The sequence below is a fragment of the Dermacentor albipictus genome, chromosome 3 (genome assembly GCF_038994185.2).
Source record: "Dermacentor albipictus isolate Rhodes 1998 colony chromosome 3, USDA_Dalb.pri_finalv2, whole genome shotgun sequence".
In the NCBI taxonomy this organism is placed as follows: Eukaryota; Metazoa; Arthropoda; class Arachnida; order Ixodida; family Ixodidae; genus Dermacentor; species Dermacentor albipictus.
The window spans coordinates 81,648,331-81,674,241 of record NC_091823.1 but is presented as its reverse complement, the minus strand read 5'-3'; the positions used below and the strand labels follow the sequence as shown (position 1 = coordinate 81,674,241).

General features: G+C 42.9%; 1 protein-coding gene across 12 annotated transcripts in view; it reads right to left on the bottom strand.

The window, feature by feature from the left end:
* Window positions 1-25,911, bottom strand: part of egg (SET domain bifurcated histone lysine methyltransferase eggless) — a 153,236-nt gene that overhangs the window by 11,883 nt on the left and 115,442 nt on the right. For all 12 annotated transcript variants that reach the window (XM_070535681.1, XM_070535679.1, XM_070535678.1 and 9 more), the window contains 12 exons: window positions 25,107-25,179; window positions 20,985-21,046; window positions 20,167-20,237; window positions 19,840-19,964; window positions 17,947-19,044; window positions 14,011-14,236; window positions 13,446-13,589; window positions 11,860-12,177; window positions 9,094-9,221; window positions 8,353-8,418; window positions 7,274-7,512; window positions 1,706-1,774 (listed from right to left, as the gene is read on the bottom strand). In XM_070535681.1, the coding sequence (XP_070391782.1) occupies window positions 1,706-1,774; window positions 7,274-7,512; window positions 8,353-8,418; window positions 9,094-9,221; window positions 11,860-12,177; window positions 13,446-13,589; window positions 14,011-14,236; window positions 17,947-19,044; window positions 19,840-19,964; window positions 20,167-20,237; window positions 20,985-21,046; window positions 25,107-25,179 (2,619 nt within the window). The remainder of the gene's footprint in view (window positions 1-1,705; window positions 1,775-7,273; window positions 7,513-8,352; window positions 8,419-9,093; window positions 9,222-11,859; window positions 12,178-13,445; window positions 13,590-14,010; window positions 14,237-17,946; window positions 19,045-19,839; window positions 19,965-20,166; window positions 20,238-20,984; window positions 21,047-25,106; window positions 25,180-25,911) is intronic.

Sequence of the window (25,911 nt, the reverse complement as noted above, 5' to 3'; positions counted from 1 at the left end):
GCTATGAGCATCTCAGCCAAGTTTTTCAGTCGTACGCGGCAGGTGGAGCTTGCAAGTGGAGCGCGAAGTCACCTTTCTCTCAAACGCTGTCTTTTCAACAGAAGCCTGCTCCTCAGTCTTTTCTCGGGCGCTTTATTTCATAATGCACCAGATTCCCATACACGGCTGCTATTGGCCAATAGCTGATGTCAATCAAGAAGGGTATCTGGATCAGTGCGCTTCTTCCTGCTGTTACTATGTACAGTCAAATCTCATTACTACAAACACCACATTAACGAATTTCTCAAATTTACAAATATTTCAAAAATCACCACCAGACTGCCTATGTTTTCAATGTAAAAATATTTCAGAACTACGAATTTCAATATGGGGCATATTTCAGAAAACAGTTGAAACATGATTTATCGAAGTGATAACCACACTCAAATTATTTCGAACGTACTGCAAGAAATCGACCCTCGGAAAAAGCAAATCAACCTCTGCAGACAGCGTGGCATTGCCCCACTAACCGTCGCGACCATTTTGAAAGACTGAGACAAAATTGTCAAACTTCGCCAGGAGTCGCAACTTGCTCCTACAAGGAAACGGCTGCAGCTGGGAAACTTTAAAAATGCTGACCAAGCTGTTCTCATGTGGGTCAAACATAGCAGACTGCGAGGTTTGACCACTGGCTTATAACTGCAAGTTTTTCATTACATTTCAAAATAATGAACGATTTTCGGCAGTCCCGTATAATTTACTATATCAAGATTTGACTGTACATTTATTGACGATGTCTAATAAACAGGCTGAAGTAAACAAAAATATGCTTTCGAATTTCAATAGTTACGTACTTCTAGAAGAAGCTGTCTATCGTCTGGTCACACTCGACTGCGGCCGCATGCAGAGGACTTAAACTTTGGCCACTCTGCTTATCGGTGTCATAGCTGTTGGGTCTCACTAATTTCGACTAGGTAGTTTTGAACGCTCAACTAGCCTCGAACCATGGCAAACTCAAGGTCAGACCCACATGCAGACTTGCCAGCACATGCTCACTTTTCGCCGCTCCTGATTAGATGCGTTGGCAGACTTAGTGATAGCGTTTCAAAAATGCACAAGTTGGACGTGGCGACTACCCATCGGTCAAGCTGGTGAAGGAAAAAGCTGGTACACACCACATAGCACTGGGTAGCATGCTAGTGTCAGCACGCTAGTGTCAGTTAGACTGGAGCATACGAGTGTGAGCACACACTCAAGCCCTGTCGTGCGCAAAGCAAATGCTGTGCCTACACGTTACAGCTGGATGTAGCTGCGATCTGCTATGTAGCATAGATACCACGGCTGCCGCAACGAGTCCACTGGCTAAGCACAGTGCAGCTCGCAGAGGACAACCGCATTTGGCTTATGCTTGGCGTGTCATAGGCGCCAAAATCAGAAGTAATGGCATTTACTTCTGCAGACAAAATCAAATTTGAACTACGTGCCACAGTGATGTTTCAAAGGCGGAGCGTTGTGGGCACGCCCCGCTGGGCCGTAGCCTTTGCAATGCAAGGCATTGAAGGAGTGGAAGCACCGCAAAGGGCATGTTTGATTGCCAGTAACTCCACTTCTGCTGAACACATTGAATAACTTTTTGTAGTAAAGTATTTCTGAAAAAGCCTATTATAACTTCAAATGCCTTTCTCCACATCAACAAAAAGTGGTTCAGGGCCCCTTCAAAACTCACCTGTCTGCTTTTTTTGCTTCTTTGTTGGCTTTCTATTCTCAGACTTTGTGCTCGACTGACTCTCCTCACCTGGAGAAAATGAAGCAGTAATGTTGTGGTTCAGTCAATATACTTGGCATACCCTACTACAGGAGAACTTCAACATAAAGAAACATTGGATATAACGAAAAAGAATCTAAAATAAATCAAAATGCTTGAATTTTTTTCCCTGTTACAGACGCATGTGCTTATAATGAATATCAGACATATGGAGGTATATTACTGCCAAATGCAACTTCATTTAAACAAAGTTCAACTGTAATCACATTCAGTGGTGCATGGCAAGAGCACAAAAGCTCCTCAACATCTCAGTGCCTGAAGAACTAATCAGTAAGCACATTTATGCTTTTTCAAACATGGGGGAACTTACAGCACATAATAGCAAAGAGAAGGCGCACTTAATGCCTGGCTTGGATGCCAGGTACTAATACCTCGCTGGATGCGTAAATTTAGCTTAACAGATTGTCTGCTAAACACAGTCTAATGTACTTTAAGAAGTTTTCGAAGTGTGCATCGGCAGCATCGACCTTGCTTGTATAAAACAATCAAAATAATACAGTAAAATCTTGTTACTACGAACACCACATTAACGAACTTTTCAGATTTCCGATTTTTTTTTTATCCCCCCAAAATGCCTATATTATCAATGCAAAAACTTTCAGTACTACAAATTTAAGATTACCGATTATTTCAGAACAAAGAACGTAATTTAATCCTGTAATCACCAAGATGTTTCGTCATTACAAAGTTCTGTTTAAGTTTCGGTACTGTATCGCTGAGGCTTACACCTGTCATCATCATCCGCAGCAGCAGCAGCCATGCGCTGGGGAAACCGTTTCAACGGGTACAGCCCCAGCAGCATCGGCATCAGCATGAGCGTTGCATATGGTCATGTTCGGACACTCCTACTACGTCATAGGCCTGGCGTCACCATAGGCGTCACCGTAGGCCTAGCGTCACTTTGCTGACAATGAGTTCTCCTGGCCCCCACGTTAAGAGGAAGCTTTAGCTCGGGCGCTCCTATCTAAATACATGTAAAAGGAGAATTCGTTTTTCTCGGCAACCACTGCACCAAATTTGACGACATTTGTTGCATTTAAAAGAAAAACTTAAAATATAGTGAATGTTGGTTTCAAATTTTTGAGTTAGGTCGTCAATTCTTTATGAAAAATTGTCAAAAATCGAAAATTTTTTAGAAACGAAACTATCAAGTCTACAACTCTACAACTCAACAACGAAAAATGATAATACAATTCTGTGAACTGCATCCAACAGTGTATCTAAAGCGGACGAAACTGATATGTTACACATGAATCTCAAAAAATTCAATAACATAGTAATACAGCTTGTGCAGAACCCTTGTAAATAACGTAAAAAATTCGCGTAAGATGTAAAATGACACATCGAATTTGTCCGCTTTCAATGATCTAATGGATTCCGTTCACAGAACCGCAATATCTGTTCTTGCTGCAGAACTATGAATTTTTAAACTTGGTTCTTCTATACTTTCCAAGCTTCCGAATATTTGAAAATCCTTTTAACAAAACTCGGGCCCTAAATCGAAATTCCGCTTCCAACAGTCACTAGAATTTAACTCTCTCTCAAATGCAACAAATTTCATTAAAATTGGTTCAGGGTTATCTCAGAAAAACATTTTTGCGTTTTACATGTATTTGAATAGGCCGCGTCTGAGTTGAGCCCGAGCTAAAGCTTCCTCTTAAAAAGAAGCAACGCCAGTTTTCGCTCAAAGAAAAAGTGGGCATTTTGACGCAGCTGAATGCTGGAAGAAAGCACGTCGACCTGTGCAGGGAGCATTATATCCGCCGTCAACAATGGCAACAATGCTCAAGGACTGGGAAAAGATCATGAAATTGCATCGAGTATCGCAGCTGGGTCCCTCAAGAAAACGCTTGCGGCTTGGCAACTACCAGAACGTCGACGACGACGTCCTCACGTGGTTTAAGGATGCCAGACAAAACGATGTGCTCTTGTCAGGCCCGATTATTCAAGAGAAGGCGCCACAGTTCGCGGCCACCTTGGACATCTCCAGTTTCGATGCAAGTGCCGGATGGCTTTACCACTTCCGGCAAACGAATGGCATTGCATGGCAGGTTGCTTGTGGCAAAGAAAAGGCAGCAAATGCCGAAAAGGCTTCACCTACGCCACAAGACTGCAAGGACACAGAAAAGCTCAACACAAAACTGTGGAATGAGCTTACCGAGAAGCTCTCCATCGACACCGTGGTGACCTTCGACGATTAAATTGACAATGACAGCGCGGCGGCTACATCCGCGGTGCTCACCAACGAAGACATAGTGAATAAAGTGCATGAGCAAGAAGATTGCAATAGTGATGAAGACGATGCCGACAATGGATCAACACACAAAGAAGAAGAGACTGTTTCCAGCTCAAATGTTTTAGTTTTTCTGGAACAGATGCGATCATTCCTCGGGCGCTGTAAAGATGTCCCCAATGACGTTCAGAGGAAGGTCGAGGATGTAGAGGCGTTCGTCCTGCAGCGCTTGCTTCTACTCACAAGAAGATTACAAACTTCTTCAAGCAATAAATTGTAGCTAAACTGTAACTGTGCCCAGCGTTCTCGTTCATTATTTATGCATGAACATGCACATCTACTGCAAAGGTATGTAATTTTCGTTGTTGTGTTACATTACTGACATGAAAATATTGGTTTTTCAGTACTACGATAATTCAAATTAATGAATTAATTTCAGCGGTCCCGCGAAGTTAATTGTAACGAGATTCTATTGTAATACAGATACCGTATTTACTCGCATAATGAGCACACTCGCGCAATAAACGCAGTCCCCACTTTTCCAATCAAGTGAGTTTCTTTTCTTTTCCTTGTATAATGATCGCACCCTGAACTTGGTGCCGTCAAGTAAGACACGCGATACGATTCGGCGTCTGATATGGCATCTAGTGGGTGCGATTGTGATGGACGCTGCATTGAACACCGAATCGGACTGCACGTCGCCTATTTTATTGAGACAGCAGTTATATCGACACTCCAGGTGCATTTTTGCCACCGTCGTCACCGTGCGTTGCGTGCTGTAGGTGCAAGTGAAAGTACGCGAGGGAAGCCGATGATCGCTACCCAATCTCGTGCGTGCAAGGCAGGAACGCGAGGAGGAACTACACCATCTTTCATCGTGCAGAAGACCCCAGGAAGGAGGGAGGGGTGGTGGTGAAGTACTCTGGCAGCAACTGCATGTTGCACGACCACACCTGAGGGGCGCCACTGATCGCAGCTCAATCTCCCGCATGCGAGTGAATAAATTGGGAAGGAAACGCGCAGTCTTCCATCCCACGCATGGCGCCGGGGGGGAGAGGTTGATGGATGAGGGAGGGAGGGGGGAGGTTTACCACAGCAGCAACTGCGCATTGCGCGGCTGCGCTGCGCCCTATGTTGAAAGCAATCTGCATTGGGGGCCGAGTCTAGGTGCGACGACAGCGGCTCATACCTGTGTACGTGATGCATTCTCGCTGCTCAGTTTGCGTTGAAGCAATACGCAGTGCACAGATCACTTTGCTCGCTGCCGCCGCCATGCTTCCCAACGTCAGCGTTTTCACAGAGGGTGGCGGCCACGGTCATTGAGTGCAACGTGTTCATGTATGTCTGTGCACGCTGCCACCATGCTTATTAATTTACCTAGTAAGCGGATGTTTGCAAGTTTATACGGCCAATAAAACTACCATCCTTACTTCGTATAGCTATGCACACATTTGCCATTGCAATCGATGGTTAGCATTCCAGGCGAAACCAACCTTATTTTTTTTTTAGAAGTGGCCGCCAAAAAAAAAAAAAGAATCTCAAATAATTTCACATCGCATAACGAACGCACCCTCAACTTTGCGCATGTTTTTTCGGGAGAAAAGTGTGTTCATTATGCGAGTCAATACGATAACATCCATTAATTTGATCCTGATGAGACTCTAACGAAACTGATCAAATTACCTAACAAGTTGAACTAAATAAGAGGCAGAAAAACGCCAATACACACCGCTGCTTAATTTAGCAGCAGCTTCTCATTTCTAAGGCGCCCCTCAATCGAAGGAGCACCCACTTTCGTTGTGTTCGAAGTAGGAAAATAACGTAGAAATGACATTAAAGCTCATAAACAATGTAGAAATATAACGTGCCCCCATTTTTTAGCAAGAAAAGTGTAGCATGCCCCTATTCTGGCACTTATAGAAGGATGAAACCAGGAAACTTTGCTTATACAAAGTAAATATTTACTATTTGCACCTGATGTCCATCAACATCGGTCTCAAACAGCGCTTTATTGCTGTCTATGAACCACACCATCTTCTCCATACAGTCCATTGCATGTTTGATATTCTGAATATATCAAATGACTTTGCAACATTCTCAAATGGGATGGTGGCCTATGCCTAGACTAACCACATAATTCGTCCTGCGATGCATTGCAATCATCTGAAACGCCAAAAACATGATGCAATTTGTTGTCACTAACATATTATGTAAAATAACCTATCTTTTGAATGAGTTTTTCTAAGTAGTGACTGAAGGAGGCATATCATTATCATCATGCTACATGAGAACTAATACTGCTGCCATTTTGTGACGACAATGGTGATGACGCTGACTAGGCTGGCTCTGATGATAGGCTGTTGCAAATGCGGTTTCAGTTTCGTATACAACTGCAATGCAGAGGCAATTTTCAGACTAATTTCCTTGGGGAAAAAAAGGCGCACATTAGTATCAGGTAAATACTGTAATCCTTCATTATGAGCCACCATTTTTGCTTGGAAATCTTTCTAGGGCAGGTCGACGATGTGCATTTTCGATGAGCACTAACATAGGTTCAGTGTCCATTAAGCTCTGCCAAGACATGCACTGCTGCTAAAGAGGTTGCTACTATTTGTGTTGACCATAGGGGTCAGGTGTGTTCATGCTGATAAAAGCTAATTTTAGGATCGAAATAAAAGCTTGGTCCCATAGGCGCTGGTTAGGAACACTGGTTGGAATCGAATTAACTGGAGTCGAGTTAAAGGCAGTCTACAGCAACATTGCTCAAATATTTCTGCAGAAGTTTACTGATCAATTGGTCTTAATGTGAAAATGTAACACAGGGGCGATGAGAGGCATTGCAACAAAGGGTTTCTGGTTAACTGTAACCACCTGGAGTTCATTAATAATGTGCAGATAAACTAAAGTAGTGTACAAGTGCCTTTGCGTTCCAGTCGTATCGGAATGCAGCCAGTAGGGTGAACCGAACCTGTTACCGCATGCTCAGCAGGAGAATAGAATAGTCAACAAGTTACCATGGCAAGCCCTTTTTTTTCCCTCTTCCCTATGAAAAAAAAAAAAAAACATTTCTTAGGGCTTCCCCCAAAGCACCTCGGAACTTTTAAGAAAACACAAATCTGCATATTATCACACTGATAACTGGTAATATGAATTCATTGAAAATGATCACACACATCTACCATTTGTCATTTTGCACAAAGAGCATGGGCGTTAAAAGAATGGTTTGCTGCACAAACCTGCTGCGTCAGATGGCTTTTCTTCTGTGCTCTTCGAGTCACACGAATCGTCGTCTCCAGACTTCTCAGATGAGCTCTTCTTACTTTGCTCTTTGCTCTTTGAATTCTCTTCTTTCTTGATGCCATTCACGTTCTGCACTTCATCGTTACTTGTGCTGTCTTCGTCGTCATTTGCTTTGCTGTCGGAAGAGTCCTCTGCCAGTGACACCCTCTGTTTTTGTACCCTTGTACTTCGTTTCCTGGAGTGATACAAATCAAATGTAACACACATGGAACACTGCATAAAGAAATACCCACTACAGAGATGTGTCACATTGGTACTGACTGACTGACTGATGGATTGATTAAAGCGAAAGCATTAGATCTCTATGTTTCAAGGATGCGTTGTGAGGTACAGAAAATATCATTTGACCCAAAGAAAGCCAGAAGCGAACAAAAGCATGTCCAGCCACGTATAAGAGATGACTAATGATTAGCAAAGTTAATGATTTATTAGTGTTGGATAAAGGTGGATTATGGTGGATTAATTTCGATGGCGGAGGATTAAGGTGTATCAAAAAGGATCAAGGCAGATTAAGGTGAATTACAGTAGGCTTTACAAGGTTTTCACCAGGCGATAGCTAACGACACCGGGGAATCTTCTATTGATTGGGTTTAGGATCTCAAAATGACATGAGGGGTATGTGAGTGGCAGCTGAGAATTTCACCTGCAACATTGCACTCAGCAGGAGAACAACACTGCCACCACTCACCATCCCTAGCCACTGTAGCAAATGCATGAATGCTTGTTTACAAGATGTCAACTAAGAGCTGTTTCACAATCACCCAGAGAATTGTATATATGGCACAAGAGCTACACTTTAGCTTTCCAGAAACATACAAAGACACACTGTCTGAACAAACTGAGTGAACTGGTAGCCCAACAATACTGGCCATTTAAACAGTTATTTCTTTGCAAAGGAATATTTCTGCAAATCAACATTCACCCTCTGCTGCAATTCAACGAATAATACCACTTGCATGCTCAAGACATGAGATAATTAAGATGATACTGCAAGGTACAAGGTCACAGCACTTACCTAGGAATGTCAGCACCACCAGAGTCATAGTCAGAATCAGATAAGCCTTCAAGCACCTCTTCCTCACTGAAAGCATAGAAGGCAAAGTGTGTTCAATAAGTAAGCACAGCAATAAGCAGCTCTGGTAACCCATTTCTCAATCAAACCAAAGAGCTAAGACAATGTTTTACGATGAGTTAAGCTACAGGCACCAACTGATAATTTGGACAACTTTGCAGCGCCATCACACTCACCCAATAGACGGTGTATAAGGATGACAGATATTTCTGACGCCTTGCAGCACGTCATTCTCTATTTTGAACTCCACTTGGCACTACTACAGACTAATTTGGCCACTAAGCTCAGCAAAAAGTTCTAAGCTTTTGCTGTAGCTTGCAGACTCCATGTTTATGGGAAGCAAATGCCTTTGCAAATTCTTGCCATTAAGATTTAGCAGCAGATGCTGCAAGCGATTCTACCTGGTGCCATTCCACAGCTCCTCGCAAAAAAAAAAAGAGGAAAGAAGGTAAGTAAGAGAGACAATAAATAAACAATTTAAAAATACAGTGACTTGGAAACAGACAAGCAACTACACAAAGTGTACAACTATATTGACAAGATAACGTTTGCAACACCAAAGTTTACAGGCTGCACACTAGCAACAAGTACGCTAGTGCTCACTTACAAGCCAAACAATTTGGCTTCAAGTGTGAATGTAATAAACCCAGGAGACAACCTGTACTGCAAGTGCCTCAGACTTACTCTACACTCTTGTCAGAGTCGTCATCTGAAGCTGGGACGACATCACTTTCATAGCCCTCCTTCTGCTTTTCCACAACTTCAATGTGGTCCAGTTCAGCCAGATACTCATCACCATACTGGTTGCCATCCTGCACAAGGCATCCAAACATACATGATCATTCACTGCCTAATCTCAAATGAGATCCATGCACTCTTTCCTTTCTGAGAGGATATGTTCAAGCATCGTGAAGCATGCCTTGCTGGGAATTGTTTTAAAAATGTCCCCATGCATTATAACAGCAGCAAACATTGATAGCCTAAAGAAATGCAGTACTGGCCTGCTTTTTTAGTCCACATTTGAAATTAGTTTCAATTCAGTTTGTCTGTTAACATATGCAGAAATCTGCTCTGTAAAAGATTCTTTAATATACACTGGAAGTTGTAATCATCCTGGAAGCATTCTGATGAAATAATTTTTCAAAATGAATTGGTAACAGCAGAGTTAGAAGCAAATGAAGTGTTGCAAGGTGATGGTTCAAGAAATCTAGCTACCCTCTCTGCAGCAAAAGCTTTCTTTAACTGCCTTGACCAGCCCCACCAATGATCCTTCCTCCCATCTTCTCTCCAATGTCAGAGCAGAGAGCCTGCGTCACAATTGTGTAATAAGCCCTGCTTTCTTTTTATCTTGTGTGATTTGCATTTCATGAGAAACCATAGTGGATGCATTCAGATCTCTGATGATCAGCAACATGGTAGGCGAGACCTGCGACATTGTCTTAGTAAGCAGAGATTAGCTGCTCTAAGAAAAAGGACGTGCAGGTTTTAATTTGAATTTTTAGCTGTCTTTACAGTACACATAGGTGTAATGTTCTGAAGTCACAACAGTCACTGCATGATCTATGCAGTGCTTGCTTGTTTGCAATTACCAGACCACTGGCTTTTAAAGCATTCTTCCCCTCTCCCCCTCTTTGTTGGATCGCACAATCTTTCACTAGCACAAAAAAAGTGCTAATTTGAAATTATACATACCTAATATGATAAATACATTTAACAACTGATTTTTCAGACATGCCCAATAATACAGACACCTTTGAAGCACTGCCACATACGCTACAGAGCCAATGAATAAGGACATGTGAAATCTCAGATGCTGAAACTCCTTGCAGTTTGATTTTTCTGACTTCTTACCATGATCACAGGTTCAAAACGGCATAAATCAAAGCCACCACCATTGTCACTTCTATCTCTCAGCTTCGCACCAGCGCTTTCACATGCAGATCCACTGGAAGCCATAGCCAGCCATAGCCATTGGTGTTTGGCCACACGGTGTTCAGTGCATGGTCATTTTGTACTGTCGTACACTATGCAACACTAGGCCAAGCTGTTTTCACATTCAATACCAAGCTCCCTGCTGTTTGGTGCTGAGTTCTTCATTGAGAGGATTTGTCAGTGTCAGCAATGGCATTGACTTCACCTTCGTCATCCTCACTGATGGCTCGAAAGCACAGAAAGCACTACCGTAGGTTGATGATAGAAAAGAAAGCCACCATCATCAAAAAAGTTTAGAGTGGCTGGTCAAGAGCCGAAGTGAGCAAGAGGTTCGACATTTCCAAGCAGACGATATCAGATTTTCTCAAAAATAAAGTGAAGACCTTGGAAGCAGCCAGAAAATCAACCAGGGCTGAAAAAAGAACAGGAGTCAGGGTGTCTACTGAAAGCTTGAGGAACCTCTTCTTGTGCGCTTAAATGCCATGATCACCAAGCAGGTGGCGATTTCCAGTTACATTATGAAACAAAAGGCAGAAGCTCTTGCACTTCGAATGAGCGTCAAGAACTTCCAAGTTCAGTGATGGGTGGTTGAGGAATTTAAAAAAACTGAAATGACCTCCGGTACAAGAATATGTGCAGTGAAGCAGTGCTGTCAACGATTCAGCCGCTGTGCAGTATCATAATGGAAAGCTGCGGCCTCTGTTACAGCTGTTCATGCTCAAGAACATTTTCAACTGTGACAAGACTGCTTTGTTTAACACAGTGCTTTCAGAGAAAATGCTTGCCTTTGCTGATGACCTCTGCCATTGTGTCAAACAAAGCAAAAAATAGCTGAACGTCCTCGTAAGAAGCAACATGTAGGACAGAGAACAACTTCCAATGCTCGTCATAGGAAAGTCGAAGAATCTAACATGTTTTAAGAAGGCAACCCTACCTGTTCTGTACAATGTGAACAAGAAGGCTTGGCTAATGCAGCAGTTATTCAAAGCGTATGTCTGCAAGTTGGACAGAAGCTGTGAACAACAAAATCAAAAAGTTCTCCTGTTTGTGGACAACTGCGCTGCACATGAACACACCAAGAATCTAAAAGCTGTACGGATGGAATTCCTGCTGCCGAACATGACAGCAGCCCTCCAGTCAATCGACCAAGGCATGATTTCTGCAATTTCGAGCTTCTGTTCAAGTAACAAACGTGTGCTTATAACGAAGATTAGACAAAATGAAATTATTTTCGCGCCGGGTGAGACTTTGTTACAACAAGGTTCAACTATGCTCATTAAAGGATACTAATGAAAGTGCATATAGCATCAAGCTAGGCAAAAGATGCTTTGGGTTTTCACCAGAAACTTTTTTAACATCCGCGCTAACATAACAGTACAGCAACCAGCTAATATCAAGCACTGGTGCCAAGCAACACTGTTATCTCGCATCAACTGGATAAGCGAACTAGTCAAACCATGCGTAAGTGCCACCCCTGCCTGGCAGCCTTCAATCAACACAATGAAGCACTATACACACCTCATTGGCAGCCTGCTCATTTAGTAGTTGTCCGGAATAGACACATATGAAGCTTCCCATGGGCAAGTCATCAAGGCAACGGATGCCCCAGCCCCGCTTCTCAGTCTTGAAGACTTGCAGACGGGCGCGCAGGCCATTCTGCACCACACGGTTGTAGCAGCTGCGCGAGCAGTGGCACTGCGAATTGCACTCGTACACGCCCGTGATGTGTGGCTCCTGCAGCCGACGGTAGTGGTAGCCCGCATTAGAGTTCCTGCCACTTGTCAGGGCCTCAGTCGCTGCAATGGTCAGCTGCTGGCAGCTACACTTCTCCCGGTCCTGCATGATGCACATTGTGCTATATGTGCATTTTGTCCAATATATATATATATATATATATATATATATATATATATATATATATATATATATATATATATATATATATATATATATATATATATAAAGGGGGGGGGGGTTACTATGACATCAGTACTCTTTTTTCAGCTTTGGCCTTCCACCCATACCACAAAATTCCTGCAGCACCACCTTTTTTCTTCTGCATAAGACTACCATTTCTGTGTTCCTGACAAGCTATTTGCTGAACTGGTTAAAACTGGTTGCAACAAGTTTTGATCACTCTTTTCCAGCTGTACCTCTCTGGCTCGCTTAATTAAACATGAAAACGATCTCAGCACTTCCTTGAAAACCGTGGAACACCTTTCAGAGTTCTGCTTGCAAATACCACAATCTTTTGTCCAATATGGCACTCTCACAAATATTGAGCACATTCAGGGGGCAATGGAAGGAGCCCTGCAGGAAAGTCAACAGAATAGCTGTGAACTTTGCATTGACCAGCAAAAGCACAGCTTCCCAGGATTCGTACAGGTTTCCAAGACAAAAATTCCAGGACTTTTCAAGGCCCTTTCAATTAATCTTCAAAGATACCGTTGCATAGAACATGATGCATCTTTATTGCACTTTTCACTTCTTTGCTAATATATATGCATTGCATTCACAATAAAGTGTATCACAATACAGCGTAATATGTCTTGGCCCTCATGTCAATCATTGCCCCTTGTCAATGACAATAGACATGAAAAGAATGTTACCCTAGACCCACACCGTGACCAGAAAAGCAAAGTGACAGGCGGCACAAAAGGAAGCGAAATGAACGATGGCACAAGACAACAAAGAAAGCAGTATCAAACTAAGAAGTGAACCAGCACTTCCTTCTCTCTCATCCACTGTGGGAATCTCCAATTTTGCACAACTCATTTAAAGCAAAATGGCTGTACTCGTGCACCAGTTTTAAATTTTAGAAGCATCGTTTCGCGGTGGCATTTGCCAGCACCATGCTCACCCACCCTGAAAACCAGGTCGCATAATCAGGCTTTTTCTGCATTATCCAAATAGCTCAAGAGTTTTCAAAAGGTGGGGGGAACTCCAGGACTTCCATGGGCTTGAAAATTCAATTTTCAATTTCAATGGCTTTCAAGGGCCCATTCGCATCTTGGATTCAAGTGCTGTTGGGTAAGTGCCGTTGGGTAAGTAAGTATTATTGAGTAATGTTTACCAGAAAATGTCTACCAGAAAATAGCCCTCACCTGGCAGTCATCTTCACAGTCACAGCCACAAAGGAAATCGGGGTCCAAGTTGAGCTCCACACCTTTCCCAGGATAACGTTTAGACGAATATTCAACGAATGGAGGGTACACGTCATCAATGCTATTTACACTCGTCACAGGCACCTGCCAGAGTGAAAAAAAAAAAACTTTACTGTGGTTGCATCTTTTTACTTTATAGATGCATGCAAAGCAATCAAATGGCATCAACAAGCAACTGCAGCGACGGCATTTAGACTGCCACTGGAGCAACACTTCAACTGTACAGCAACACTAATTTACAGCACATTGCTTACGGATGCTGTTACAATTTGTATTGATGCACGGAGTGGATGCACCTCACTATAAGCAGGAACCGAGCGCAAAACTGAGTGCAAGAATCATGTTGTGTGACAGCACTGCAACATGGTCTGGTTGCTCCAGTAGTCGCTGCTTTTGAAAATTGACCAATGCATCCATTCTGCAAATGAATATACTTCCTATGCCATTCAACTGCTCCACTATACTTTATCAGTTATAGTTGATGACAAGCGTGGTGCAAACATACCTGCTCCTTGCCATAGGTGATGTCTTCAACAAAGGTCCTCACCGTCTCAGGCACAAACTGACAGAAAACATTGACAAGGCTGTCAAAGCAGAAGAGATCAACAGTCAGTAGCGACTTGCAGAGGTTCAAGTAGTGAGCAACTTCGGTGATGTCCCTTAATCGCCTCCCACAGGGTGCAATATAGACAACTCTCCGCTTGCTTTTCTTGCTCTGTTTCACGATATGCCTGCGGCGGACAAAATTAGCATATATTAATGGCCGTGCCATCACGGCAAAGTTGATGGCATAAGTGTCCGTCTACAGCCCTAGCTTTTCTTAACCCCTACAGGGATCTGGACGACTTCAGTTCAACACAAGCGACTGCCACTTTTTGGCTTGTGACGAGCTAACCTTGTCTTGGGTATTTCACCACTTTCTGAATGACTCATGATGAAAAGAGGCCATCAAAGGGTGTCTTTTGTTCTGAAACCTAGATGGCAATAGCTGTTCTATCGTCAGCACTTTTATTGAAAAGACTTTTTCACACTAGACGGCGGCTATACTCCATCTCACAAGTCGTTTGCATCGCTGCCGAAGGTATACCATGCACACAGACAATCTCTTTGCTCGGCGTAATATAGTTCTGGGTGTAACTGTCTGATTACTGGTGGGATTAGAGAGTTTTGTTTCCGCTTGGCACATCATATGTTATAGCGACATGGTGGCTATATGTGACATGTTAGGACATGTGCGCATGCACGTCCTGTGTCACGAATTCAGCAGCCACTGAACAAATGGCATGGTGTGGATGAAGACAGCTCAATAGGCATTGGACGTTCTTATTGGCGAAGGAATCCTGCAGCTTCCACAGCACAGCAAATGAGTTGTGACATAGAGTACAGTGACTCCAATGCACCACTGCATTGTCTACTATTCAGTAAAAAGGAACAGCAAGAGGAAGAATATTTGCAAGAAAACCAGAATCTGGTGTAGGCGATGTGAAAAAGTCTTCTGGAGAGTGGCGTGTTTTGAGTGCTATCATACAGCTGGTAGTATGCAGTAGTTTACCTAGCATCAGTGGACGAAAACAATCCTTTTCGTGAAGTTACAAGGAGTAAGGTCAATTGTTCATAATAAAACATAAGCACTTGTTATTTTACATACGTTTCCAGAGATCTTCGCGAGTTTTAAACATGTTTTTGAAGCATTTCGTACTATCAAAATGAATCATACCATATTTCAAAAGCAATTATTAGCCCATAAGGGGTTAATGTCATTACTTGAGTAGCCAGTGCCACATGTCTCTAATGTGATGAGCATCATTTAAGTATGGTGAACAGGCATTCATGATTTGGACACTTATTCACAAGAACTGCCCAAGTCGGGCTATATTCTGTTTCACACAAAGTAGGCAACGCTACGAAGGCTAGAGAGACTTTTTTCACTGCTAGATTTGAGGCCAGGAAATAATATGTCACATACAAAAGATATGGGTATGCATCACGTAAGTTAATGCAACATTAGGTCTCATACTTTTATGCCACAAAATGTCAACTAATTACTACGTGGAAGGTGATGCAGATTCTAACCTATTTACAACCAATTGAGCAGGGCATACTTCTGCCACCAGCAGCCATAACGTGTCACTTGCGCTCGCAACCAAGACATAGTCTATGTCACATACTGGGATCAGAAAGGTAAACAAATAATAGATGATTTGTTGTAACCTCACGTCCACACATTGTAGTTGTAATATATGAAGCAGTTATTCCACAGAAAGCATCCCAGATCAAAAACAACTGCACTGTGAAACACAGTGAGATTTCTGACTTAAATAACATTTTAATTATGGGGTTTTACATGCCAAAACAAAGATCGGATTATGAGGCATGCCGTAGACTCTGAAACAATTTGGACCACGTGGGATTCTTTAACATGCACCTAAATCTAAGTGCAAGGGTGTTTTCGCATTTTGCCACCAACGAAATGTGGCCGCCGTGGCCGGGATTTGACCACGCGACCCTGTGCTTATTTCTATGACTGCGCTGATTCAGCATAGCTTTCGCAGCAGTACCAACTAAGTATGAAACAGAGAACAGTCAGCACACTCCGCCAGCCGGCCAGCAATGAGGGAGACAGTTCTCCATTGTATTTGAAAAAAATTAAAACATTGAGCTTTGCGAACGTTTTGTGCTAGATGGGAGCTTGATATCTATGGCTTTTGGCATGTGGTACCAAGGTATCAATGGTGCAAGGTGCCAGGTTCTTGTCTATTACTCTCCCAGAATTTGTGAACTTAGTAGCTAGTACATCATGCGTATTTGTATCTACAATAAATTTCATTTTGGGCGTACAATAAAGGAAAAAGGCATCTTCTGTTGCTTCTTAAATAATGTTATCACCTAGTAAGGTTGAAAACCATGACAATATGGTCAGTTTGTGCCACAAGTGAGTCTGAAAACATAAAAATAAAAAAATGGCCTTAATTTGCTAAAACTGTGAACACTAGTATCATCATAAGGCAGTGATAGAAACATCTCAAGCAGTTTTTTTTTTTTTAAACTTCCTTTTTGCAAGCATGAATGTGCTTGTGTGTTAGCAAGTGGGTATATCAAATGCAGTGAAATCAGGAGATGAAAAGAGCAACAGCATCAAAATGGTACCTCTGACTTCAAGGACGTCAAATAGAAAAGCAGGCCAACCCTAATGCCATGGTGCCAATCAACACAAACATTCCGAGCAAGTTCATCGTCATAACAAATGTCATAAGTGGAAATGAGGGTTAAAGAATTCTAAACTTAATGTGGCACCAATATAAAGGAACTTATTGCAACATGTAATACAGATCGTGAAAAGAGCATTCACAATGGGAGCTGCAAGCCTATTGGTCTCTTATGCTTAAAGGGACCCTGAAATGATTTGGACGCTTTTGTACAAATGTACCGAGCCGTTAGGGTCGCTTCTTCTGATCATTAATTGACGCATCCAAGCATAAAGTGTGTAATTTATTATAAGGTTTTGAAAATGTATATTGCTATTGATCGCAGCATGCCACCCAACTGAGCTTTCAGCCCTTGAGGGTTATACGTGCTAAAACTGCAATACTGACTGAGGCATGCCAAAGGGGAGATTCTGGAATAATTTTGACCGCCTGGAATTCTTTAATGTACACCCAATGCTTGGTACACGGGGATTTTCACATTTTTTCCCCCATTGAAATGTGGTCACCGTGGCTAGGATTTGATCCCACACCCTCAGACTTAGGAGTGCAACACCAAAGCCACTAGGCCACCATAGCGAGTTGTTTTGCAGATGACTGCCTACACACTGTGTATTAAAACGATACATAGTCTCCTCTTGATTGCCAGTAACTATTGCTGCTAAAGCACCATGCTACACCACGTTGCACTCAGGGTGCGTGGGGAAGTCAACTTAGTTGGCTACCTCCGATGTTATAAGCTTCGCGGCCCAAGGTCCAGCGCATAAAAGAAGTGTGTGTGTGCATGTGTGCCTGCACATGTGCATGCATGCAATGGGGTTTCCATGTTGCTGCAGTCTTTCTTTTCTTTTTTTGTCACAGTGCTGGCTGCCTGCTTAACCCACACCACATCATTTGCCAGTTTTGCAGTTCTTTATAAATTGGCACATTATAAGCTGCATTGCAGACCCTCTCTGGCATTCATACATACCAGACAACTGATATGTTGGCACCTCCACCCCCCCCCCCCCCCCCACACAGTCATACTTTGGTGACATTCCTTTTTCTTTTTTCTCGGAAGAGGTGGCAACCCTACTATGCCTGTGTAGTCGTATGTTCACTGTGCCTGAGCGCAATCCCCGACAATAATATAAGGCTAGTGTTTTATGTTGGAAATTATGAAAGAAGAAAAAAGGAGCTCACAATATATTCATGCCCATGCAGCAACTAAAGAGTTCTCAGAGATTAGGGACACACACCTTTTCCAGCCAAACAAACATGGAATGGAGAGGGGATTCTTTCCCAAGTAGGCGTCCGGATCATCTTTCTTCAGGCATCCCGGTGCACACTGGTGTGCTTTGTATGAATTGTGCTTGTACACAGCACCCTCCTTGGCGTCTGGTAGATGCAACTCTCGCACGCCAGCCTGAGAAAGGAGAACACCACACGCATTCCTCGCGCTATCATCCTCCTCACCGATCTTGCGGTCATGGGTGGTCGACTTGCGAGCAACATTGCGCGTTGACACCTTCTTAGCCGCATCCTCTTCGCCGTCATCACCGTCGACGGGCTTAGCTGGCTCATCCTCCAGTGTGCGCGTGTACTGAACAAACGGCCGGTGCTGCTTGTTTGTGACTGGCACCAGGTTGTGGCGGCGCACACGGCCCCCTGAGGCAGCCGTGTTCTGCATTGACTGGTTGAGCGCCGTGTAAAGCGGCGCAAACCTTGTCGAGCCACGGTAGATCCACTCAGTGCGGTTGTCCGCTTCGAACGACATCTTAACCAAACTGGAGTCCACCGTGAGCACCCGTGCCATCCACCAGCGGCCATTCCACTCAGTCTTGACCGTCTGGCCCTTCCGCAGCCGCAGCATCGGTCGCTCTGGGTACTTCTCGAGGTAGCTACGCACAAAGTCACGCACATCGCGGTACATGTCCTCCCACACATCCCGAGAGCAACCACACATAACAAACACCTTGTCGATATCCACGTACTGTGCGTAGCCATCGTCGAAGAACACAAGGTACCGGTACCGGTTCAAGGGTTTCGGTGGCTCTGCAATGAGTCCCGCATACAACGACTGACGAGGGGGTACTGACTCATCTGAGTAAGTGGCCACCACTCGCGTGCCCACAGGCAGAATGACAGCGGCTCGCTCGGCGTATGCCATTTCTCGCCTGTGGTACCACTTGAGGGCACGAGCACTCGCATTTGCCTTGCGCGTTTCAAACTTGACCCGATATGTCGGTTCAGAGCCAGCATCTTTGGTGTCCTGAATCTGGATGATGCGTGCCTTGTAAAAGACACCCAGTGGAAAATTGCGGGTGGCCAGGACTTTAGATGAGATATCCAGTTCCCTGGAAGTAACCAAATGACCAGACCCATAAGCAACCCATAAGCAAGTAGTCAGGTTCAGTTTTTCACACACCACTCTATACAGTTTTACTCTCTCCAAGGGAAGCACAAACTCGCACAAACTCGCAGCACAAGAAAGCACACACATCCATTTGCAGGTCATGTAGGCCTAGCGACATCCGCGTGGTCAAATAGTAATTTCCTACAGCAGCAACCAACAAAGCGACAGTTTAAAAAACTCTGAAAAGTCATCACTATGTGAACTGAATATCATGCTGTTATAAGAAGCTGAGGTAATGACAACAGAATGTTGGACAATCATGACTAATGAGGTGCTTTTCAACAATGAAATGGTACATCCTCTTATGACCAGTCAAATGAAAGTGCCTGGCCACCTTCAACATGCTTTGCATAGGCTCAATCCTCGTTTCCTGTATTTTTATAATCCATGCCTGTCCCAACATAACTGTCAAGTCGCTTAGACGGCACCACTTTCCCAGATGTTGACCACAGTTTGCAGAGCCACATAGCATGACGCCACTTTAATTTCAACATGTCACTGCTGCTCATAGTGCTGCATGTGTAAGTGAAGAGTAACAGCAGTGTACAGGCAACGTTTACACACTCTGATGACAACAGGCTTAAAATGCCTGTGAAGCTGGCACTGCCTCATGGACTCCATACACTTTAAAGCAACTGAGCATGCATACTAAATGATACAGAAGGCTATGGTACAGCACATGCAGGTCATGTCACAGAAAAAGCATCTATTCACAAATTAAAGATCAAGGACATACTTGCGAACAATTGGACCCTCTGGAGGAAGGTTGTGGGGTGCTGGTGTGTACTTGCCAACAGGACCAACAGGAATTATCTCATCCAAACCAATGGGTGTCTTAGATGTAGTACCAGAATTCCTTGGCTAAATTGAAATAGAGAATGAGCATACGTGAGATTATGCTAGATGGGAAAGTCTCACAATATACCTCAGCACAAGTTAAGGACACAACCCATTAAGACACTCATTAAGCTGGATGTGCCTGCCATACCTTGACTATGCCCGACTACACAATGGCCAAAAAGAATTTCACTCCACTGTCAAACGCTCTGAACACCATGCTCACCGAATGAGTTGTCAAAGATGGAGCTGGTCTCCTGGGAGACATGGCATCCGGCTTCTTGAAGCCACGGTCAGCTAAGGAGTAAAGAAAAACTCATCTAAACAATGTTACAGCAAATGCAAAACTGACTCTTGAGAAACAAAAGAAAATATTTTGAGACAGCACAGGAGAGGCTACATCTGGCAGTTTGAATTTAAACGAAGTTAGTCTGACACATGCACTGAAGTTTCGACTGTGGTTCCTTCCTTCAGCATACTCAATATGCAGCCACAAATTGAAAATCGCAACGAGGAACCCACCAGCGCAGAATGATGAAACAACAGAGTTAACTGGTTAGCAGTCAATGTCACTAACAGCAGAATCAGATGCACAGGGAACACAAACAGAACATGTACAGAGTACGTCTATCTTTCATCGCATCATCTGCATTGTTCACCAGGTTAGGCACCAGCCAACTACGCTAATTTTATGCTCTTCTGCAGTACAATTCGTAGCACACAACATTATATGGCTGCAGCAATGTCAAAACACTTCACATGCTGCAATATTACACATGCTATGTCAATAACCAACAAAATGATGGTAGAACATTATAACAGTCACCATTTGCATAACTGTAGGAGATGGAAGTTCTGGCCTTCCAACTTAACAGCACACAAACGGTATATCTATCATTGCGATGTTCACTTATCACCATGCCTCAGAGCACACACATACAGAATGTGAGCTCTAATTTAATTGCCATTTACAGTCTTGGTTAAATAAAGTAGTACCGTGCTAGCTGAACCTAAACATATGTTGCCTGAGGCTAGAGTGCTTACCATTGACGAACACGTCAAAAAAGTGAAGTTCAGGAGGGGACAACAATGCTTTTTCTTCAAGACTACAAAATAAGAAGAAAGAGAAAAAGGACATGAGAACACCAATACCTCATTTAAAATATATATCTCAAGCTCTGGTACTTGTAGTGAGGATCACACACAACTCTTTGATGGCTTACAGCTTATTGCAACAATGCTGTCCCTAAATGTGATCTGAACCTCAGATAATCATTTTGGACTTGGTGCCAGCAACAAATTCGATCACCCCCATTTTCTTTTTGTCCACTGCGTTCTCTGATGCCGTTTACCACTAAGAGCCATGATGATGAACAAGTATATGCAAAAACTAATGCTTGTAGCTTGAATCTCCCTCAACACTGTTATTCAGGTAAGCTGTGCATTTTCATTCTGGCTGTTTAAGGTAAACAAACTTCAAACTCAAAAAAAGCTCTGCAGCAAGAATGTTGTTACATTTGTATGTGACACAAAAATGTTAGTCATTATGCACTTAAAGGATTTCTTTAAGGCTGCATACTTCAGTATGCAAGTCACCATCCATCGCGATGCACAGCAAAATACCGCTACAGCAAGTGAGCCAGAGCCAATTGGTTTTAAAACCTCCCTTCAGCCATCAAAACTGCTTTCAAGATGTTTACACCAAATTATTTGTGCACTAGAAATTTGCACTTTCACTCAGAGTGAGAAGTAGAAACAGCTTTTGTTCAGTACTACATTCAATTAAACTTGCAGCTTTTCTTGTTTCTTTGACCCATTCAGTGTCGCTAACATAAGAGTAGGTTTTCACATTTCTCTCCAGCCATGTCGCTTACGTACCCGTACGCTCTCTACTCTCTACAGTCATATGTGCGTAGTGACACAATGTTGGTGCACTTCAAGGTAGTGCTGCCATTTGTTGTGTACTATTTCCAGAAGCATATTTCTCCTCTCTGTTTGCTCAGCCTGCGTTCTTGCATCCACAAATAAGAGGGGTGGTTCCCAGACTTTGTGCACCACTACCGTGGCAATTCTTCATTCAAATGTTCATGCCATAGCACATAGCCACCATGCTTGCGTGTTTCTGCCATCCGTCATGCGATTTATAAATGTTTCTGTTCTTTCTTTTCTTCTCTTTCTTCCTAACATTGAAATGATGCCGCTATCGTGGAAGCGCGTGAGACAGAACGAAACTAGGTAGGAAACAGAAAGCAATAACAGGAATGCGAGGATCATACTAAGAGTACCATTTGCCATTATCTGAGTCATATTTTGGTTCCTGCATTACTGAAAATAAACTTGTGTTTGTTTTATAATATCCAAGGAGGTTGTCCGACATTGGGGATGCATCAGCATCGAAAAAACTCAACAGTGAAAGTGCCAAAGTGCAGTGCCTTTCTGCAATGGAACTGGTGGGGTTGCCCGCCTCCACTCACTATTCCCAGCTTGCCCTTCTCAGTAGCATAGCCTTGCCTAATGCCACAGACTGCTCAATGGAAATAGTCGACCCTAGCTACAACGGACCCTGATAATCGGACAAAAAACATTCGTTTTATCCGAAGTCCATAATATCCGAGACACCTCGCTAATCTGACAAAAAACGTTCGTTTTATCCAAAGTCTGTAATATCTGAGACGCCTCACTTCCGAAATTTTCGTCGCTACGTCTAACTTCATTGCAAAAAGTGAGTGATGAACAGCCAAAGTAAAAAACAAATGAAAAAAGTTGCAGTTCCACCCGAAAGGCGAAGCATCAATTGCGATAGCAAATTAAGCAAGCATGGCAGCAGCAGCGAATGAATTGACCTTCGTACTGTCTCTCGCTTCAATGCAAACGAAACGTCGAAAGCACAGCACATACGAAGCTACCAGCACTGAGCACACTTTGTCGACATTGCAGGTCGCTTTTAAAGCTGAGGCCCGCATGCACTTTGTTCACATTGCAGACCACTTTCAAGTATGGCGCCCACGTGGGCGCCCACTTGCCCACATCGCAGATCACTTTCAAGATTGAGCGCCTGTGCGGCTGCGCCATTAACAGCAGCCACCGGAGTAGAACCCCCCGTTTCCCTTCCCTCTCCCCCCTCCCCCCCCCCCCCCCCGTACCTTGCGCATGAAAGACGGCCCGCTTCGGTCCCGCTTTCCTTCCTCCCTTGCGCGCAAGATATTGAGCAGCAATCGCCGGTTGACCCTCACAAGTCAGTTGCCAGTCCGTGTTGACACGGCAAAAGTCCGTTTTATACACCCGATTTTGACAAAAATTGCCGCTAATTTTGTCCACTGTAGCCGATAGTCTGTTGTAGCGCGGTCCGTTAAAAGTGAACTTCGTTGGATATATAAGATAGGCAGACTAAACTAAGATTGAAATAGAGTCCGTTATATCCGGAAGTCTGTTGTATGCAGGTCCGTTGCAACAAGCGTAGACTGTATCAGCATGATGCAAGTGTAGAAACTGTTGTTCACTACTAGTGTCTTAAACACGTTATACCTAAAGTGCCATTGTATCAATAGCTACAACACTGATTTGCTTATTGTGAATCCTTCAGGCACATCTCTAATCCCAATTTAGAATATTTGAAGGTGTGCTGGCTTGCTATAAATAAATTGAGACAAAAGCACCAAAGCACTCTTTTTATGTACTATACTTGTTGACCATTCAGTCTGGCACTAACTTTTGCAACTTAATGTGACTTCCAAACCTGCAACCTTACTGCCCAGTACCAGACACATGAATGAGTGCAACCAGGAGCTCTTGACAGGAGCCGTAATAAGTGTCGAAGATATTGATTAACATGACAGCCTAAGGCCTTTTCCTTGCCAGACTTGCAAAGTAAGCCTTAGCTTATTTAAATGTTAGTGATAGAATGGGTAAGGAAAACACATTCATTCTTAAACTGCTTCTACTGCTGTTTGGCATAACTGTGGCTCATACACTAGCCCTATGGATACTCACAGCTTCAGCAGGAGAGGGCCACACAATGAACTCAGGAAATGTTTCAATATTGTTAATGTTGAAGCACAGAAATTGGAAGTTTAATATCTCATCAGTGTGGAGCAAGTGTTCCACATGCTAGCTCCAGTGTTGCAGACAACCAGCTGTGAAAGCAATGCACTAGAGTTTTGACCTTCGAAACAGGATGATAGTCTTCTCATTGCTTCTTCTACTGAAACTTATGTTTTGGAAAGCGAACACGACATTGACTTGGCTGGACAGCGGTGCAGTATTTTCATACTTAAAAAACATAACTGCGAGTCGGCCTAGTTGGAACATATTCATATTGATACTTTTTGTGCACAAACAAACAGGGACGAAGAATAGGGGCAACACAAGGACGAGCGCTTTCTAACAACTGGTTTATTTTTGAAGAACTACTTACTTAAATACCCACAGAAATGCGCGATCTAGTCAACAGAGCACCCTACAGCGCATATGATACCCGCTGATCTGCGCCATCAAGTCAAAAGAGCAACATCAATATTACATATAGCACTTGTGATAAAAAAGACGTGGACAAAAGCCACCTGGTCATACTAAAAACAGCAAAGTGCATAAAAACAACCACTTACAATAAATGCATCAGCCATCCTTCTGTTTCATTGTTAGATAAAGAAAATTCGCTTCTATCATCACATCTTTAACGCATTTTATTGTAAGTGGTTGTTTTTATGCACTTTGCTGTTTTTAGTATGACCAGGTGGCTTTTGTCCACGTCTTTTTTATCACAAGTGCTATATGTAATATTGATGTTGCTCTTTTGACTTGATGGCGCAGATCAGCGGGTATCATATGCGCTGTAGGGTGCTCTGTTGACTAGATCGCGCATTTCTGTGGGTATTTAAGTAAGTAGTTCTTCAAAAATAAACCAGTTGTTAGAAAGCGCTCGTCCTTGTGTTGCCACTATTCTTCGTCCCTGTTTGTTTGCGCACAAAAAGTATCAATATTAAAAAACGAAGCAAATCGGTTGAAGAAGCTTTAGAAGGCTTTTTGATGGAGTAAAGTTTGAAAATAAGCCATGACAAAAAAGAAGCATAATAAGGTCACTGTTGGTGAAAAAAATAAAGTACTTAAGGCATTAATGCACCCAATATTGCAGTGACAGACTAGCATGATTGCACTTAAGCATTATACCTCTTTTTTTCCTTCAACTTCTGGAGGTCGCGCTCCATCTTGTCGAATGCAATGTCAACATGAATGAATTCACCTAGACGGGAATAAAAAAAGTTATTTGCACATGTGCGCATTACTGGCATTAAGAGAATATGGATTCAAGAAAGAACATAAGACAGACTACAGCAGTAAAGAAATACAGGATGTAGTAAATGTTAACAGTGGTAAATTAGTTGATTATCATACTTGCCAGTTGGCCATAGAAATAGTGTGGCCTGACATTTAGATATGTATTTCGTAACAAAAAAAAGTACAGCTTTGTTCAGCTTACCCAAAACTGAGATATATGCAAATGCCATATCTGCCAATCAGCAAACTTCAAAATCCATAAAATTCTGCTGACACCAAATTCATAAGGCCACGCTGACTAAAAGAAGGAAAGGATAGCGCACTTTTTTTAATCTTATTTTTTAAGTGCCCTCAACACACCTTTTCTGGAATACAAACTTCATTAAAAATTATTTAACTTAATATACATCACAAAAGCAGCAACAAATTTGGTATATCAAACAGCAACAAGCAACACATTGCTTTTAGTTCAGCGACTTTTTCAGCAACTGCATCAGGTACTTGTCTGCTCAAGCTCGCTCGAGGCAAACCTTGCATTCTTTCACCACCAGAAGACTTCTGATAGTAGTTTGGGGACCGACGCATTGAACCTTTTTGCAAATGAAATTTATTTTTTGCAAAACTTGATGCAACATCCACAAAATCATAAAATTAGCCCAAATTCATGTACGAAAAATTTGGGAGGATTGGTAGTTTT